Source organism: Rhinolophus ferrumequinum, chromosome 3, assembly GCF_004115265.2.
Source record: "Rhinolophus ferrumequinum isolate MPI-CBG mRhiFer1 chromosome 3, mRhiFer1_v1.p, whole genome shotgun sequence".
Classification (NCBI taxonomy): domain Eukaryota; kingdom Metazoa; phylum Chordata; class Mammalia; order Chiroptera; family Rhinolophidae; genus Rhinolophus; species Rhinolophus ferrumequinum.
This window is the reverse complement of record NC_046286.1, coordinates 93,193,833-93,214,626: the sequence shown is the minus strand read 5'-3', so window position 1 is coordinate 93,214,626 and position 20,794 is coordinate 93,193,833. Positions and strand designations below refer to the sequence as shown.

The 20,794-nt window shown below is 44.0% G+C and overlaps 1 protein-coding gene across 1 annotated transcript in view; it reads left to right on the top strand.

Annotated features, from left to right (window-relative positions):
- Positions 1 to 10,694: 10,694 nt before the first annotated feature.
- LRP11 (LDL receptor related protein 11) overlaps positions 10,695 to 20,794 on the top strand; it is a 39,691-nt gene continuing 29,591 nt past the window's right edge. The window contains exons 1-2 of the mRNA XM_033100348.1: positions 10,695 to 11,474; positions 18,674 to 18,831. Coding sequence (XP_032956239.1) covers positions 10,841 to 11,474; positions 18,674 to 18,831 — 792 coding nt within the window. The 5' untranslated portion in view covers positions 10,695 to 10,840. The remainder of the gene's footprint in view (positions 11,475 to 18,673; positions 18,832 to 20,794) is intronic.

Sequence of the window (20,794 nt, the reverse complement as noted above, 5' to 3'; positions counted from 1 at the left end):
AGTCTACACTCTACTTGCGGGGAAAGTCAGCCCCAGAGGGCGGAAGAGGGGGTGGAGACAGGGCGCCGCCGGCATTTCTGACGCAACATTGGTCGGCCGGCCAGCCCCGCCTCCCCTACTGCTAGCTCGAGCCTGGGCGCTCCCGTCCTCCGGCAAAGGAGGCTGCGAAAGTGTACGTGGTCTGTGCGGCTACCTGGGGCCCCCGCCCATATGCCCCTTCTTGTCTGGCGGCCGCCACCCCTCTTCCCAGCGCTCTCACCCCGCGCTCCACTCTGCCACTTCCAACACCACCACCAGCACCACCTCCCCGACTTCCTTGCCTCCACCCCACTTCTGGGGACATGGGAGCCCAGACTATTGGGAACCGAGGAGTCAGGATAGGGGGTACCCCGAGGGTCTCAATCCACAGTCACCCACAAACAATCCTTTTGCCTACTCTGCTCAAATGACTTGCCCACACAAAGCCTCCGTCATCCACACTGCCCTCTGCCCTTGAACTTCCTAACAGGCTCTGCCAGCAGATCACCTGACCTGCAGCCCCAGGGGTTCTCTTCACCAGACACATCTCAGCCACTTCCCCTCACCACTCACTGCTCCCCACCCCAGCTCACCATGTTTTATTACCCAATTCGTTGGTGTTCAGATACTCCCGTGTTCTAACACCTTCCCATCTGTGAAGTGACCCTAATCACTTCCTCCACCAATGGCACCTTATCCCCCTTTCCTGAGGACTCACCTTAGCAAAAGCCTCTGCACCTGGCCCAGGGAACCTGGAGTAGGAGGGACAGGAAGCACAGTTTCCAAAGTATGACCTTGGGAATGATGGTAAGGACCGGCACTCTCATTCTACCCTTTGGCCCAAACCCACCTTTTCTACTCACTGAGGAGGCAGCAGCACATAAAGGTCATAGATATAGGCAGGAGGCTGCAAACCTTTTCTATAAAGAGCGATAGTTAGTGTTGTGATTTGCAGGACACTCAGTATCTGCCTCTGTATGCACTGCACACCTCCACCTTCCAGAGCAAAAGAGCCAAACAACATGCAAATGAATAGGGAAACCAGACGTGTACACTTTCCTAGACTGCTGACCCCAGATTTAGGGTATACAAGGAGTCCCAGATATGGGTGCCCCACTAGGGAATTATTGCGCAGGGAGCCTCCTCTGTGTGTTGAAAGCCAGAAACAATCCCTGTCCTGCCTGTGTCCTCTGGGTGGAGTGAATGTGAAAGGATGTAGGTCCCACAGGTATGGGCCACTGTCCCCCTCCTTTCGAAGACTGGATTCCTGGTCCAAGGGGGCCTTTGAGACACTGCATGAAGCCATAGGTGTGACCTGAGGCTCTTGCTAGTTTAACATTTCTGGTGTCAAAATCAGGGCCTGCTTCTGCATCTTATTTGTTCCCTGTCACCTTGATTATTTCAATGAATGAAAAATCACTTCTTTCTTATGACCACCGGGCCTATCCGACTGATGACAATCATGGTGGGCACTCTGATATCTCGTAGCCAGACACCGCATCTCTACCAGGCCCTAGTACTTTACCAGGAGGCTCTTTAAATGGTGTGGATGTCCCTGCTGCAAGGGGCTTGGCCTGACTTCTGACCCTATGGGTCTGAGATGTGATTCTCCCATTAAGATGCCATGAAGTCCACATGGCACCTTTTCCTACCTCAGATACTTCTAGTGTCATAGATTCTGCATGGTCATTGGGCACTAGTGGCAGGTCCAGCCACACTCAGTCATTCATGTATCGTCTATGGCTTCTTTCCTGTGACAGCAGCAGAGGTGAGTAGTTGCAGAGCCTGTGGCCTGCATACCCTAAATTATTTTGGAGCTACCCTTTTACAGAAAGTCTTCAGACCACTGTTATTAAATGACTGTAGGATACGTTATCATGCCCGGGCATCTGTTAGGCTTTTAAGGTTCATACTCTTCTGTCTGTTTTATCAAAGATAATACATTATTTTAACATCCATTTACAGAAAGGGAAGACAGTTGGAGAAGACTGTACTTAAATTTCCCTACTATAGTAGCCCTCAGATCACAAGTGATTCACTAATTACGAAGGTTTTCTTTGGAGAGTCTGTGGAGAAACAGGAACCCTCATACACTGTTGGTGGGAATGTAAATTTGTACAGCCACTATAGAGAAGAGTATAGAGGTTCCTCAAAAAATTAGCAATAGAATTACTATTTGACCCAGCATTTATTCTCCTGGATAACTACCAAAAAAATCTGAAAACACATATCCATAAAAATATGTGTACTCCGATGTTCACTGCAGCATTATTAATGGTGGCCAAGACATGGAAACAACCAAAGTGTCATTTGGTAGCTGCTTGGGTAAAGAAGATGTGGTATATACACACAATGTAATACTACTCTGCCATAAGAAAAGATGAAATAGGGCCATTTGTGACAACATGTATGAATCTAGAGATTATTATGCTAAGCAAAATAAGTCAGACAGAAAAAGTCGAGAACTGTATGACTTCACTCAAATGTGCGATACAAAACTGAAAGCAACAAAGGAACAAGACAAACAAACAAAGAAACACTTATGGACACAGACAACAGTTTAGAGGTCACCAGAGGGTAAGTCGGGAGAAGGATGGTAGAACAGGGTAAATGGTGTCAAATATATGGTGATGGAAGGAGAACTGATTGTGGGTGATGAACACATAATGTGATATACAGATGATGTATTATGGTATTACACACTTGAAACCTATGTAATTTTACTAACCATTGTCACCCCAATAAATTTAATTTAAAAAAATGTTTTCTATTATGGTTACAAATCTGGGGAACGTGAAATGACCACGGTTTGGATCTATGGACCAATAATACCTCCCTTTGCATGACCAGGAACAGGTATCTGTTTGTTACCTGGCCCCATATCTGTTTGTTACCTGTCCCCACCGCCAGGTACCCCTTCAAGAAAAGGGGAACAGGATGAGGCTTCTGATCCCCAGGGATGATGACAACTCACACACTAGGTCCCATATGAACTACTGGGGGGTTTCTGCTTCCCCGTGTACACTTACCCGAGTCAGTTGCCAAATGGCTCTTTGCGGAAGGTCGGAAGAATCACTGCACTTGCTGTCACCTTGGAGAGTCCCTCCTCATTGGAACCTGGCGTCACCTTCAAGTTATGGGTCCCAGGTCTGAGACATGCCTCAGTTCAGGAAACTGGGCAAAGGATCCAGTCTTTTGTTGGGAGGCTGTTGTGGGGACAGAGCCCCAGAGAGCAGTTTACAGCAGGTCGCATGTCGTGTGAATCTAGCCTCCAGTGAGACTAGAGTGGTATGACTCCCCTACCTATGGCTCCGTGGGTGTTCCTTTTTGGCCTCACCATATCCTGTATTCTTGTGTGGGGAGCCGGACCAGAGACCCCGCGTGAGTCCCTGCACGACAGTAGCATTCCGGTCTGTGTTGAATTTACGTGTCCTGAGTTCCAGCACTAATTTCTGGAATAAAAATTAAAAAAAAAATTTTGATCTGCCCTAAATAAAGAATTTGAGTTAGGCTCCAAATCAATTCTGCTCAGTGGAAGCAAGTTGTATGTCTAAAATGAGGCTGCTGGGTCCCTTCCTTAGGGAGCGATAGAAGAGGCTAGAGAAGGAAGTTTCCTAAGAATGATTAAGAAGACTCAATGGGTGTCCCCTTCAAGCAAGGGACCCATTTTCTCCATTTTCAATTCTTCCTAGCATCCAGCACAGAGCCTTGCATGCAGAAAAGGCTCAATGGACAAATAACAAGTGGTTAAGAGGACACAGAAAGAGCAAGGTGCTCTGGAACCAAGGCCCTATGTCATTATACTATTTATTTAGGAGTCCTAGGGCACCACTGCATGGGTAGGAAAGAACCTTTCCCCATTGACACACAAAAGATTAAAAGTAAGTGTCCTCAACAGACACCTACCCCAAGTATATTTACTAAACTTTTTCTGAGTTTCCAGAATTCTTTGATGCCTGTAGTATATGCGTATTTATTGTACATTTCTCATATTACTATTAGGACGTATTGCTTTAAATGTAAACGTACTTTACCTGGAAAAGTATCAGCATTTGAATAAAAATATACTGAGGATATTATTTGAAAACAACTAACACACTGTTTAAAAATAAATGTGTCCTGAGCCTCACCACCTTTTGGACACTTGGTGACTTGTTCAAGTGCCCACTCCAGCTGCTGTATTCTTCTCCAACTCCCTTCTTCACCCCCAGAGCCCCAAACCATTGGTCCACATCATTGGCCCTTTGGGGTCCAGACTCCTCCCTCTCATCCCCTAAGCCCATTCTCACACCACTTCTCCAAACTGGTCTGCAGTTTGTCCAGTTGTCAGGATCCTGCTAATTAACTGACTGGTTTCTAACTGAAGGGGTTTCTAACTGGATAGTGTGATTCTTTTCCCAGTCCCCTGCCCCAGCCCCTGGAATATGTGGCTTTTGTTTTTTTGTTTTGTTTTTTTCCCCCAGAAAAGGAAGTAAAGTTTATTTTCTATTGAAAATAAGCAAGAAAAATACCACTGCTTTCAAACTATAGGTAGGACTTGAAACATTTTAACAATACATTTTAAAAATGTTTACCATTGAAAAATTCTAAAGTGCGTTTAAGGAGCAGTAAACTTAGAAGATCCTAAACCATGCAAATTGAGGGGTAACAACAGCATTAAAATAACAGACACAGATCAGTATTTGTGTGGATAAGCTAATGCCCACTTTCCAGAAAGTCAAGAAATGCTCACATTCTTCCCCCAAATGTATTGGCTTTTCCAAGGGTAATGCTTCATATGAGCTCTGGGAACCAGCGCTGTTGGTCACTGGCGGTACTTGCTGTGGGCGTCGCATTCAGCTCTGGCGTGTTGTAGAGGAAGTCCTGTGGATTCTAGAAGCCAAAGCCACATCTGTACCAGTTAAGTCTGCTAAGGACCTGTCTACTGAGTATGTGTTTTAGCAGGAGCCTTCAAACAGCATAATCTAGTCACTGAGTGGGGGCAGCAGTTCCATGCATTGACATAGGTCACTGGGGAAGATCATTTTGATTGAGGAGCCTTTGTCGGGGCCCACCAAACCGTAAGGACATCCCCATGCATTGAGCACCTTGTGTGCTGGGCCGAGCACTACTGACCAGTATGGCATCCTACAAAGACGCGGGAGGTCGACACAGTATCTATAATTTGCAAATCTGCAGAAGACGGTCAAAAGGAAAAACCAATTTTCTTTGCCAAGGCCACACAGGAATTCAGGACTGGACCTGAGATCCATCCCAGGTCTGTGTGTGTGTCTGTCTGGTACCCCAAGCAACCCGTATACTCTCCCTTATACCCAACAGGCTTCTTGGTGAGCTCTACAACAGCCGCTTCAGAAATAAACTTGCGTGTCCGCCGTCCAGCCCGTGTGTGTGTGTGTGTGTGTGTGTGTGTGTGTGTGTGTGTGTGTGTGTGTGTGTGTGTGTGTGTGTGTGTGTGTGTGTGTGTGTGTGTGTGTGTGTGTGTGTGTGTGTGTGTGTGTGTGTGTGTGTGTGTGTGTGTGTGTGTGTACGCACGGGTCACAGTATCTACTTCCGGGTCACAGTATCTACTCCCGGGTCACATTATCTACTTCCGGGTCCCAGGGTTTGGCTTCTGTAGCATGGGCGTCCTGTGGTATCTCCCTGCTTGTCTCTCACTGGCCACCCTTGGAGGACCTGACCAGCTCCACAGTCACATCCGGTTCTGCATTTACTGAGTGAAGACTTGCTAAGATGTTTAAGGATGAAAGGACATCACTCAGAGCACTGGAACAGATTCACCATCACCACATCTTCCCTCCTACCTCTATATCCCCATGACCAAATATGAACAAGCTCCTGAACTCTGCAGCCCAGGAAGACTCCATGGAGCTGGGGGACACTGTGCCTACAAGCTCCTTTTCTGTTGCCACCTTTAGCGCTCCCAAGGAAATCCACAGAGGGCGTCCTTCAGCATTTGTGTCAGCGGGCTCTGGCCCCCAGGGGACTTCAGAATCAGAACCCGTGGCTAGGCTGGAATCTTATACTTTACTTTCCCTAGACATATCCACATTGAAAGAACTTTTACAAATAAAATCATAAGAACATTAGAGTTAATTATATGCTGTTAAATTCCTTGCTGTGGCAAAAGCCCGGGAAAATGAAGAACCTTTTTCTAATTAAAATAAACAAATTTCAGGTCACTTTTTGCGTTACTTTTCTAAGTGAAAATGAGGCACAACCACATTCCAAAACATGTTGCCAAAAACCAGGTTAAAAAAAAAAAAAAAACCTCTAAAAAAATACTTAGTAATATTGGAATCCCTGACCCTTTCAAAACATCTTCAACAATGAATTTCAGCCTGTACTTTTTATCCAGAAGAGCTCAAGGGTTTGGGGTGGGGTGAGGGTGGGGACGGAGGTAAAGAAAAGAGCTAAGGATACATTCTGCATCCTGTAGTTGGAAACATGGCAAGAGTCAGAATATCTGAAGCAAGAAATGAACAAAAGTCTTCACTGAGTCCAGCAGCAACAAGCTTTCTACTAAAGCCTGCGTATTTAATTCCACAATGGCATAGGCTTGTTTGGCTTCCAGAATGTATGGTGCCTATCTTATGTAATTTGCATAAAAATGTCAGGAATGTGAGGGTGTGAAATATTAACTCTCTATATAATTATTAAGGGATTCTTTTTCAGAGTAAAAAATTGTTATGGAGTTTAAATAAAGGCTGAGAAGTACATTTCGTTAGTTCCTCTTTTTTCTTTCAGAGCAGTGGGAATCAAAATTTATAATAATGGAGGTCTCTTTGATGAAGCGTGATAAGGCTAAGTTTTCTGATTATGGCTACAAATTCTTTAAATAGCTTCCATAATTAATTATTAAGAGAAGTAGACTTCTTTTACATGTGGAAAACTAAAATTGTGAGCAAGAGAAAATATAAGATGTCAGTACATGATCTTTTAGGGCACAGAGAGCTTTAAATGGATTCCTGTTGGTCAGTATTTTGGAAGTGGAGATGTCACTTTTGAGGAAGTGTCTCCAGGAGATGCTTTTGCCCTCAAAAAGTCATGATAAAGAAAATGCTGTTCTTTCTTTTGACTGGTGCTGTTCAACATTGGGGGACGAGGAGGAAAATCAAACACTCACTCTTGTATTTCCTCTCTGTGGTTCACAGACATAGGTCTGACTTGCAGAAAACATGTAGCAGACACAGGAGAGATGGTCATGAAGCACCACTGAGGGTCTAGATGGGTCCCCGAGAGGGTAGCACACCAGTGTTTCAAGGGGTGTAGGAAGGAACACCACTAGCTAGATTCGTTTCCTTTATTGATTCTTGGGAGGCTTGTAGTCACACAGTAGCCTAGCCAACTGTCCCCCCCGTGTCTTTCCTTAAGGAAAGAAGAGGCTGTAAGACTGTGCCTTTCTGGGACTCTGTTCCATCCTTGTGTTTACACCTTATGTCTCTCTGTCTGGTCCCCAAAAGATGGTTTGCAGCCAAAGACAGGTAAGATATCTCACGAGAGATACAACCTAAGCCAGGCGGAACCGAGTGGGGACCCCTAATGAGCTGCCTTAGAGAAATATGGAAAGGGGCTTTGCCTCCCCTTCCCCCTGCCTGGGAAAGTCTGTTGCCAGCTCTGGCTTTTCCCTTGCACCTGTTTGTGAGAGAAGTCATGAACACAATAAAGATCAGTTCTCTCCACTTATCTCAATGGAGCTGTTACAATATGAGAGACTTGACCCTGAGAAGATACATACCTTAGGTTAGACATCATGGGACATTGTGCTTCGGCTGTTTATAGACAAAGGGTGATTGGAATAAACATTTTTCTGCTATGATGTATGAGTCTCACAGACCTTGTAAGAAACAATGTTACTTTCTTGTATTTGTATAGCTATCATTAAAAACCTTCAGTCGGCCTTATTCTGGGCTCCAGTCCTCTGAGACTGAGAGACCCCTGGCCTTCTGAGAGATTTAACTGCATTAAGTCTCTGTTTGTTTCTTTCTTAAAAACTTAACCGAAACCGCCCCTTCTCGCACCCTCACTGCCCTTGTTGCGCTGGACGCGAGAGAGGCTGACTTTCATTTCCACATCAGCCTCAAAAAGGTCAACCCACAGTAAACACGTCCAATTGTGCGATAACCAGATGACCAACTGCTGTCTTCTCAGTAGAAATATGTGCTCCATGAGGACAGAGCACAACCCCTGTTCATCTTTAGACCACAGGACCTGATAGAGTGGCTGTCACATAATAAGTCGGTAGCCTAGAGGGAGGATGGTGTATTCTTAGATTTGACAGGGCTTATGCTTTTTTTTCTTTGTTTTAGTACCACCATTGAAGTCCCCAGATACGTACTGAAGAGCATGGATCATCCCCGTGATCTTCATTTGCTCAGTGCTAACTGGCATCTTCACTATGGTCCTTAGGAAGTCAGGATCCATGTCAGATGAGAAGCAGGCTGGCCTCTGGCTCTTGGCCAGGACATAACCTGGTAATGACTCGGGAGAGGTGCCATGGTCTCACCTGCCCCTGTCCTGTGATCCATCTCTACATAGAAACGATGCACTTTCTTAGTGCTGAGCCCCCACACTCCACAGCTGCCATTGGAAATCATGTACATGAAAGTGTTCAGCAAACTTTGATATCATATACAATTGTTTGTTAACATTATGTCATATTATCACATATGTTTATTTTTAACATTAATGGTTGTAATAACTAGTATTTAAAAGGTTTGCTGATAACTTCTGGGGTCATTTTTATCACAGGTGAAAGTTTCTCTTCATAATAAGCCTACTGAAGCTCTCTGAGGTCTAGCGCAAAAGAAATCCTTATGTTGCTTCAAGGGTGTCTTATAGTGGCTGCAGTTGTGTGGGGTAAATATCTTCTAAGTGGAAGAACCTGTAGCCCATGGTGGCACAGTCCAGACAGAGCCTTTAGAGGTGAGACCATTTTTTTCAGCATCCAAGTCATTCAAATACACACCTTCAAAAACTTGAAGGCCGGCCTTGGTTGCTCAGGCAGTTGGAGCTCTGTACTCCTAACTCCGAAGGCTGCCGGTTCGATTCCCACATGGGCCAGTGGGCTCTCAACCACAAGGTTGCCAGTTCAATTCCTCGAGTCCCGCAAGGGATGGTGGGCTCTGCCCCCTGCAACTAAGATTGAACACGGCACCTTGAGCTGAGCTGCTGCTGAGCTCCCGGATGGCTCAGTTGGTTGGAGTGCATCCTCTCAACCATAACATTGCCTGTTCCACTCCCGCAAGGGATGGTGGGCTGTGCCCCCTGCAACTAACAACGGCAACTGGACCTGGAGCTGAACTGCACCCTCCACAACTACGATTGAAAGGACAACAACTTGACTGGGAAAAAATCCTGGAAATACACACTGTTCCCCAATAAAGTCCTGTTCCCTTCCCCAGTAAAATCTTAAAAAACAAAACAAAACAAAACAAAAAACAAAAAAAAAAACTACTTTAAAATTTCTCCTTTTCATGGAATGACGAGAAAAATTGGGCTATTTTTTTTTCTTTCTTGTTTTTTATTTACCACCTCCTACTCTGTTCTGGATCTGAAAACTACGGGTTCCTAAATGTCAGCTCTGAAAATAAAACATTATAGTAAAGACGGCTATTTTCCTACATAGTTATTTATTTTTGCCCTCAAAAACAAGAAATACAGACAGTTAAGAATATACAATTCATGATGTTCAAGCAATCCAATCAGAAAATTTATGGACCTGCTAAAAAACAAGAAAATGTGATCCATAATCAGGAGAAAAATGAGCCAAGAGAAACTGAGAAATAAGATGCAGAAGCTGCTCACAGGCAGCTAGACCTCTGCAGTGTAGCCTCCACTGGGCTGAACATTTTCATATACCTTATTATGTCATTTAAAACACAAGTCCTCCCGCTCTTACCTGATCTAAGCTGAAGGCCCCTCCTCATGCTGTGGAGATAACATCAGGTCCCCATAATTGGCTGTGTTTAGATTTCTAGTTATGTTTGTGGAAACCTGAGTGAATGTGACTACCGATTTTTCTATTTTTCAACCGCACTGCCCACTCTTTGCTACTCAAGTACAACATCTCGGGAACCTAAAGTGGAATAATCAGGGACGTTGAAGGTGAAGGACAGATATGGTGTCTAGTGGTTCCTCAGTTGAGCTAGTCCGTGTGTCTAGAGCAGTCCCTGAAGTCACAAGGATTTGTGGGAGCCTCGTTCCCCAAGAGCTCGTGCCCCATTGAACTGACACCCTGAGCAGGTCTGGCTTGCTATAGAGAACGCCTGGCTTTGATATAAACCCTGCACAGAATGGAAGGGCCGCTAGCGAAGAACCACACACAGCCCAGCGCTCTGGGAAGCTAACTCACCTCCCAGGATTACTTACTTCCCCTTTCAGAAGCAGAGGTAGGAATGGACCGGGTCCAAGCAAAGGAAGGGGGCGGAGAGCGGAGCGGCGAGCGGGGGGCGGGCCTGGGCGGAGCTCCACGCGCCTCCGCCCGGCGGCGACCACTGTTCGCTAGCCGACTGCTGATCCGCGGGGAAGCCGCCCGCCTTGCGGCCACGGAGCGCGCCCCGGGTTCCCGCAGAGAGGCGCGGGCCCGCGGAGGAGCCCCCGGAAAGGACGAGGAGCGGCGCCAGGCCCGGTCGGCCATGCCTCCCGCTGCTGCTGTTTCTGTCGGCGATCGCGCGCCCGCGCCCCCGGGGGCGCAGCCAGGCCCCGGAGAGGCAGCGTTTTGAGGCGCCAGGGCCCGCCCGCCGCGGCCGCGAAAGAGGCCCTGGGCCCCAGCTCGCCGGCCGTCCTCGCCCACCTCGGCTCGCTTCGTCAGCGGCCGGCCGCCATGGCTTTCGCCGCCCGGGAGAGCGCTAGCTCGAAGCGCAGGCGGCCGCCGCGGCACCCGGTGCTGCGCGGGCTGCTGTTGCTCTGCCTGTGGCTGCCGAGCGGCCGCGCCCCCGCCCCGCCAGCCGCGCCGCTGTCCGAGCTGCACGCGCAGCTTTCGGGCGTCCAGCAGTTGCTGGAGGAGTTCCGTCGGCAGCTGCAGCAGGAGCGGCCGCGGGAGGAGCTGGAGCTGGAGCTGCGCACCGGCGGCGGCCCACAGCAGGGCTGCCCGGGCCCGGCGGGCGGCGGCTACAGCGCCATGCCCGACGCCATCATCCGCACCAAGGACTCCATCGCAGCCGGCGCCAGCTTCCTGAGGGCGCCGGCAGCCGTGCGGGACTGGCGACAGTGCGTGGCGGCCTGCTGCTCCGAGCCGCGCTGTTCCGTGGCTGTGGTGGAGCTGCCCCTGTGGCCGGCGACTGCGGCCACCGCGCTTGGCTGCTACCTCTTCAACTGCACTGTACGCGGCCGCAGCGTCTGCAAGTTCGCTATGCATCGCGGCTACAGCAGCTACAGCCTCAGCCGCGTCGCGGAGGGTGGGCAGCAAGGCCTGGAAGCCGGCTTCCCGGCCACCGCTCGGGCCTCGCCTCGGCTGGGTAAGCATGCCGCTGAAGGAAGCCAGGGTCAGACCGCTTGGCTTGCTGTCCTTGCACCTGATGGGTGGCTGCATCTGTAAGATCCCGCGCTGTGCCCTCATCAGCTAAGTCAGAAACGAAACACCCTTGTTCCAAGTTATCTTAGTTGCGTGCATCCAGAAGAGTGGCTTTGATTTCTTAGTGTTAGGGTTGGCTTCTGGAAAAGAATCCCAGTAGATTGAGCAGAAGCAGGCATGGTGGGCTGCTTCTGCAATTTTTCTAGCCTTGGGGATAGAGGCTGATGTGGGTGGTTTAACTGAAATTCAATAAGCTCAAAGCAAAAAATAAAGTTTATTTTAGCTTCATGTTTTTTATAAGATATGATTTGTGTCAAGTAATTGCCAAGAGCAAAATGTAATTAGATCCCAGATTGCTCATAACACCCTGTTTCTTAGCTTGGCTCCCGACTCCAGATTCCACCTACCCTTGCTTTCATCAGACATAAATGAGAAAGAACAGTGTCAGCTATTTTTGAAGTGGGTCCAACTGATTCCCATGAACTACGTTTCCCTTTCATAGAGTGAAAAGAAGGGACTTGATTTAGTTGAAAATAAGAAAGTTTGAGGCACATCCCTTTTTTAAAAGAGCTAAAAATGAAGCTTTTCATCTGATGGTTTTACTTTCTGCAGATGTTCAGAATGAAAATCAAGACACACAGGAGGCACAAAAAATTCCATGTTTCCCGGAAAATAAGACCTAGCCGAACAAACAGCTCTAATGTGTCTTTTGGAGCAAAAATTAATATAAGACCCAGTCTTATATAATATTGTGTTATAATATTATATTATATTAATAAGACCCGGTCTTACATTATATTTTACCCAGTATTATATTATAATAAAATAAGACCAGGTCTTATATTAATTTTTGCTCCACAAGACGCATTAAAGCTGATTGTCTGACTAGGTCTTATTTTCGGGGAAACACGGTCGTAGCACTTGGAGGTTAAGGTCACCGAGGGAATAAAATCTTGATTGGGCCCACTTGTGGTCAGCTCAGTGTGTTTGATCGCACTCTATTGTTGTTTGACTTATACTAACACAAAAATGATGTCATAGCAAGATTAGAGGGGGTAGTAGCCTCAGCCAGTTCAGAAATCCGGAGTCTCCATGACCTTCAGTTCCAATGAGAATGGTCTGGAAATCTGTGTGTACCATGTCCTGTCTGCCTACCCATCTCCATCCAAGAGGAGGCTCAGAATTCTTGTCAGGGGAACCGACATCAAAGATTACTCAGTGACTGCCTCCGCCTGGAGGGAGACACTGGGAAGGACCCCCAAAGTTTTCTCACTGAAGGGGGGACAGGAGGTACTTTTACTCGGATCATACCAGCATCCCTGAGCCTGCCCCACGGCTGTTACACATACATCCTTCCTCACTGTCCAAACATGGACCCAACAGCAAAAACACCCCAAATCCCTTTCCCTAGATCGCGGTGCACACCGACATTGCCAAAGGGAACTTGCCTAGAAGCCAGGGGAAAACGAAAGGAAAATAAACAAAGACAAAGCATGCCCGTGGAAATTTGTTGAAAGTTTAGTTTAGAAGTTTCCAAGTCTTTTTTTTTTTTTTTTCTATTTCTTTGCCTTAGGAGTTTGTCTAGGAATTCAGTTTTGTAGATGTTTAGGGGTGAAAATAGGTAACCCCTGGGGGGGTTGGTCCTCATTGTGGAAAAACACTGCCATGCTCACACTTCAGATGCCTAGCAACATGGAAATGTGGAATGGCGCCCTCATTCCTCTCTGCAGGTAGGGCAAAGGTTACCCTACCCAAACTCCTGTGGTTTCCCTGCCCAGATACTTAACCTTTTCACGTTCTTTAAGCTTCTGAGACTACTACGGTGTTTCCTCGAAAATAAGACCTAGCCAGAAAATCAGGTCTAATGCATCTTTTGGAGCAAAAATTAGACCCGATATTATTTTACTATAATATAAGACCAGGTCTTATATTAATTTTTGATTCAAAAGACACATTAGAGCTGATTGTCTGGCTAGGTCTTATTTTCGGGGAAACATGGTACAGTTTTCCTTCTTGAATGTTTTTTCCCCCTAACTGTGAGCATTGGAGCTGGAGGCTAAAGGAATATGGAAATGGTTGAGAAAAACTCTTGCAGAGAATTTGTTAGGATGAGTAAAAAGATCATAAATGGTGAGGGGCCAGGTGGGATGGGATAGCACAAATTTATAGGAAAACCCATCAGTCCTGTTTGTTGCCGTTTATTGGTTTTGGTGTTATAAGCTCCTTGGACATAGGACCTCTCTCTCCTCCCAATACCCAGAGATCTAAGTTCTATTATAAACCGGTGTGCTGGAGGCCTTGGCAAGAGAAAGTAACTTGCCTGAGGGTCTCAGGGAGTTGCAAGGGGGTTGTGGAGCTGTGTCAGATGGAGCAGCTCATGTGTTCTCCAGCAGCACCAGGCAACCCGGAAGCAGAGAAACAGACTGACCAGGTGGCTGTCGAAGGTGGTAGGAAAATGCAGGGACCAGCTGAGGATGCAGGAAAGAAGTGTGTTGACATGACTGAATCTGCCTGCAGTAGTGTGAAAAGAGCAGGGTAGGGGGCTTGTGGTCCTGACACCCGGGTGTGAGAGCCAGCTCCTCTATGTAAGGGTCCCTACTATTCTCTTGGGACTTGAGTGCTTGCCTTGCCTTCCAGCCCAGGCTGTTGTGCTGATCAAGGAAAGGATGCTTTGTGAATTACAAAGGCAGCACACATATAATGTGTTATGGGACCCTGGTTGGGTTGTGCAGCTGGTTGGAGGGAGGGGTTGGGGACTGGGAGCCCCAATAAAAGTGAAAAGCAGCAGCAAAGAGGGTGTGGAGAAGTTGGAGCTGGAGCTAGACAATATAATCTCAAACGGCTCACGGACCAGAACCTTTATGTTGTTTCCACTAGATGTTCAGCTTGAAAAGCAGGGTCTCTGGGAAGACCCTGTGCAGTTTTGGAAATCAGGCCCCCTTTTGTGTTAGGGAAAATCAAAGCTGTTAAGCAGTGCTCTGCTCTCCCCTCTGCACACCCACACACTGCCACCTCCAGCCTCTCCCTCTTCTCATCCAAGTGAAAACGAAAGACTTGATCTTCCTTATTCAAGGCTAATCCCTCCACATTGCCTGACCGATCTCCTCCAAGGAGCTTTCTGTCTCACATTTTCAACCTCTCCCTTTTGTTTTGTAAATAGACATCAGAAAAGAATGGCAAGCAATTATATTTAATAAATAATATTGAGATAACTGTTTGAGAATGTTGGGGAAAATACATTTAGACCTGCACCTCTGGGCACACACCAATCAATTCCAGATGGGTTAAAGAATTAAATATTTTTTTTAAAAAATTAAGCCGTAGGTTACTCCATACATAGAAAGGCTTGAAGAAAATAAATTTACTATTGTGTATCTGGAGGGAAGATAACTTTCTAATCAAAGAGATCACAAAGAGAAAGGATGGATGATATACATGTTTTTCAAAACCTCTTTATGTCAAGAAACAAAAGGAATTGCAAACAAGAGTCTGGGAAAGTATGAGATAAGAGTATTAATATATTAATAGAAAGTGCTTATGCCAATCAGTAAGAAAAAAATAAATGGGCAAAGGATATGAACCAAGTTTCCAGAAGAGGATGTATACTTGATAAACGTAGAAAAATGTTCAACCTTAGAAGTTAATCAAAGAATAAGTTTGCTCTTTATTCTGCTATTGGCATGCATGTGGAGAAGTTAGTGTTATGTCATATGGTCACCAAAAGTGTACGTTGGTACCTCTCTTTTGGAAATCGGGAAATATGTAGCAGAGGCTATTAAAATATTCATTCTTCTGGAATATATTTTTTAGGAAAATGGTCCATGCTAAAAAAAACATACCGTGTTTTCCTGAAATTAAGACCTAGCTAGATAACCAGCTCTAATGCGTCTTTTAGAGCAAAAATTAATGTAAGACCCAGTATAATAATATAATATAAACATAACAACATAACATAATATAATATAATACCGGGTATAATATAATATAATATAATACAATACCAGGTCTTATATTAATTTTTGCTCCAAAAGACGCATTAGAGCCAATTGTCTGGCTAGGTCTTATTTTCGGGGAAACACAGTATGAGCAAAAAAGGCATAACTTATAATGGTGTAAAACTTGGTAAAGTAAATGTCCAATAATAGAGGTTAGGAAATCAAAATGGCAATTGGGAAGTTCATGTAGTAATATGGGCAATACTAGGATATGTGCTAGGTCTAATATCAGTAAATAGAACATATTAATAAATTAGATTAAATTCAGGATGTAAATTTATATTTAGTATAACTGGAATATACTTTGGGGGTGTCAAAGAATAGGGGAAGGACAGAGCTCTTTAGTTAGAAAGATCTGGGCTGACATTTGAACTGACAAAGTTATCCCCTGTGTCAGCTAATACAACTGAGTTGACCTCTCTGAGCCTGGTTTCCTCAGGGGTATGATGACAATGACAATATGGTACCTTCCTTAGGGACTTGTGAAAGTTGACAGAAGTTATGCCTCAAAAGGACTTAGCGTGGTTCCAGGTATAAAGAAATCATCCAGTAAATGGAAGCTATTGTTGTTGTCATCAGTTCATACGGAGAAAGACTAGAACAGCACAACACCTGAGATGATGATAATGATATTGAGGTGGCGAATCATTTCTTTTCCTAAAATGTTGCAATTTTTAAAAACTGCCACCAAAAACCAACAAAAAACCCACAATGGATTTTGACTCATCGTAAATATCTTAGCCTCTTCCTTTAGTCGGGTCCCACTTTCATATCCTGGCTTCAGGAGGCCCCACTGATTTCTCAGCCTCAGCTGTATCATTTGTGTCCATTCAGTACCGATCCAGAGTCTAGAACCTCTTCCCTGTCATTGAGGCTCTGTTCTCAGCAGCGTGTTGTAAATAAGATTAGTGAACAATATTCTCTGTATAAAATGCTATCTTGGTATGTTCCCCAAAATTGGTATGAGTCTTACCTCTCTAAATCTTATCAAGTTTGTCTAGTTTTCAAAAGAAATCAATGTTACCATAGTACTTAACAGTGGCTTATTACATTTTTATGATGGGAATTCAAAATTACATATGTCTTGTTCTTCATCAGCAAGTCAAGTATTTTTAAGTGTAGCATACCCCTTTCCTCTTCTTGTTATCGTTTGTTTATTTTAAGGTCTGTTTCTGAGTAGATAAGCTCTGGCTTATTTGAAAATACATTATACAGTATAATTTACTAGACTTGAACTGAGGAGGAAATGTATCTCTGTTGTTTCAAATACAACAATGATCAATTTAGAGGACATGAGGATTTCACTGTTTATAAATCAAATCTTAAAGCTCACCTAAAGAAAAGGAAATGAGGAAAAGGATGATTTTCTTTTCTTCCTGGAGGGCAAGATTAATTAGTTATGTAATACGTGGGATATTTCAATGCTTATGTGATTCTTCCATCTGAAATCTTTGGGGTTAAATTTTTGAGGGTTTAAAGATAGATAGATAGATAGATAGATAGATAGATAGATAGATAGATAGATAGATATAATTAACATCCATTGCTGTTTATATGTTATATAAATATATATATATATGTTATAGCATATAGCTATATTTCAGTCTGTCTACTGAAAATTAGTATTTTAAAATAAATGTTAATGCAAACAGCTGCTAACTATAGTGTAGTACTGCTGAATTATATGATGTTTTCCAAAATTATAAAATGGTAAACCTTGTGTGAAAAGCAATGAACCTTCCAGAACCAAAGGCGAGTTCTCTATAAATCTCTATAAAATAGCCTATGAGTGATGCGGTTGCCACATCTCTCCTTACCTGGGAGAAGCAGAATAAAGACATCAGGCACTGGATTTTTGCTCAGAGGTGGAAAAAGGCAGAACAAGTTTCTTCTTAGGCAGGGGTTACTTCTGTGGCTTCTTCAAATCTGAGTTATGAGTCCTCATTATTTTAAATGACTGTAAAAATGGGACTCATCATGTTCTCAGTACACATATGTGCCCTTTGGCAATATCACATGTGCTTATTCTTTGTAAGATGCTCATTAAAAAAAGTCATCTCCATTTGAGGCTGGCAGCGGCATTCTCCTTCAGAAAAGTCACAGCTCAAAGAGCTGCCAGTCCCTCACATAAATCCCGTCTCTGGGCCTTCAGAGAATTACTAGATGAGAAGATAGGGGTCTGAATAAGTAGGTCTCTGAACATACAAAAGGTAATGCTAACCTGTAGAACTTGTTTTTCCAGTTACATATTACTAAGTTTCTTTAAAATACATGTGGATTTCGGTAAACTGATTAATAAGAAACGTAAATCGATGAAAATATTCACAGCTCTCCTCTTAGAAATGCAGCTTCTTCCATCAGTCATCACTGAAGCAGCTGTCAGTTAAGTATTACTATTTAAATGAACATAATTAGCCTTAAATTAGTACCATTCTAGATCATATGTAAATACATAACTTGTTTTACTATCTCAGAAACTCTATAAACCGGCTTCGGTTATAAAGATTAGTTATTTAGAAGCTGTGAGTCTCTTCTATTTTCCTAGATGAAAAATTGGATTCCATAAAATTTCTTTGTGGGTTTTATTTTGTATGGATCCAAGAACTTGCCTTAACTTTCCACTCCTTTTTCATATCAAGTTATATCACTCCCATTTTATCACTCTTATTTTTAAAACTTGAGGATAAGAAAATAAAAATCTATATCAGAGGTGGGTTTGGTTTTTTCAAGTTTTGTTTCAAGAATTTTTTTTTAATATAAGTTCATTTAACAGACCTTTTAACATAAGTTGTTTATAAATTAAGTGAAAATTTCACTCTAGAGAATAAAACTAATCCAGATTTACACATGGGAAGGCTTAATTCACTATCTTCTACCCATAACTTTATCCTTGCTACTGCTCACAGCTGACACTCCACACTTCCTCTTCTCTGTGTGTTACAGCTAAATTCCACATTCATAATTCATTGCTGTTTTATTTATTATGTAAAGAGAATACAATGAAAATCAGTAAGAAAATAACTTTGAGTTGCTATGTATTTTCTTAGCAGTTCTTTGCTAGACTATATTCTAGCAAACAAGATACCTGTCTTAATCAATTAGAGAAAAGTGGGGAATCATCTTTCCTGTGAATTACTTTTTTTCACAGAAAAGGATGAGCCTCCACTTAGCAAGGCTGGGCAGGATGTGGTTTTGCGTCTGCCGGTAGACGCGGTGGTTTTGGATGGCCGCGAGAGCACAGATGACCACGCCATCATCCAGTATGAGTGGACACTGCTGCAGGGTGACCCATCAATGGACATGAAGGTAAGTCACGTTGTCGTTGTAATGAAAACTCATGTTTCAGTGAAGTGACCCTTGGTAATGTCCTTCCACTTACGTTCCCAAGATGTCTGTAAGCTAGCAGGAAGGTATAAAATAGAGAAAGTACATATAAAAATAATCTCGGAAAAAATGGTTTATTCTATAAATTTACTTTTCTACTGAGTAAACAGTGATCCTGATAATTTGCTTTAAAGCTTACTCTCGTTCTTGCTGCTTTTTTTGTTGACTTCTCCAAAATCCAGAAATGCTTTAAGAAAAAGACTCAGATTACTTTTTAAATTTTTTATTTCTTTTCTTACTTCAAGATCCACGTAGAAAATGAGAAACATACAAAGCAGTATAAAGAGGAAAATAGCAATACGATGAACTCATTCTTCACGTGGTCCAGAAAGCAGCCATCTTACCTACAGTTAGGCCTGCTTGAGATAATTGAGTGCATAAGTGAGGGAGAAGGTGGCACGAGGTGCCCTGATCAGGTGCTCACACTGATTGTCATCAGGCTTATCTGGGCCAAGCTGGAACTGCTACAAATGGGACTGAACCACTTGTCAGCAGCTGCTGACACACAGTCTTGAGTGATGAGGCAAAGCAGCTTTCTATGAATCCTGTCAGCACCCTTCCTAGTTAGGAGGAGTTCCTGGCTTAGGCAGATAAACTTCAATCAAACCACTTCAGTTAGAGAAAGCGGAAAATGCATCCGTCTGCCAGGGCTGCCACAACGAAGTACCACCGGTTGTATGGCATAAACAACAGAAACTTATTTTCTCACAGTTCTGGATGGTAGACGTCTAAGATCATGGTTCCAACAGTGGTAGTTTCTTCTGACGCTTCTCTCCTTGGCTTGTCGTGTGCTGTCTTTTCCTTGCTAGGACTGCCTATGGCCTACCCTCTGTGGGGAAGCACTGATTTATATTCTGTTGGAACAAAAACAAAACCAATAATCACCTAGTCCCGTGAAACTGCTTGAAGTATACTGACTTGCTCAATGATTGTAGTCTCATAAATGGGCTGGACCCTTGGTCAGCATGTTACCCAGCCTCCCACCCATATCTGAACCCCTTCTATCCCATCCCTTCTGGGGGTCTTCCACCCTCTGCCTAAATATTTTTAGAGATTAAAGCTCTCTATATCACACATGTTCTATGACATCTTTAATCAGCTGTAATTCGTAGGCAAACCGGAAATGCCTCCCTGTTACTTCTGTGCATTGGTGCTGCATCTTCTCTTTGGAAAGGCACCGAACACGTCTTTTTTCATTCTGTGTAACAGTCCCTTAAGTCTTTGAAAAAAAATGAACCTCTTCACTTGGAATGCTCTCCTCAGAACTCAGTACTCCCGCTTCTTTCAGATGTTCTTCACATGAATTGATTTTCAGACCATCCACTATCCAGCTTCTTCTGGATTTTCTTAGATTCATCTATGCCCTTCTTAGAATCTGACATCCCTAATTGAACCCCATATGTCAACTGAAGAGCTGCGTATCTTCCTGACACAGACATCACCTGCTGTGATCCAGACATGATCTCTACCTCTATTAATGAAGCTTAATTTTCGTAAACTATTTTAGTAGCTGCATCACACAGTAGATTCGTGTTGAGTTTTCCATTAGCAGGATTACCTGAAACCTGCTTCATTTTTCTGCATGAACTGCCATCCTGATGGGCTCCACATCCTGTCTGTGTAATTGCTTTATGGAACGTGAGTGCGGGACCTTATATTTATCCTTTTTACATCTCAGCTTTTGGGTTTTCATCTACAACAGAAATATTTTTCAACTTTAAGTGTCATCCGTCATATTTATTATCCTTCTATGCATTGTCAGCTGCAAAACTAATATATCTTTATTGAAATCTTTGGGAGCTAAGGTTGATCAGGAAAGGTGCATGGACAAGTCCTTGATAGTACCACTAGACAGCTCCCTGAGATGGACACTGACCATTAATTG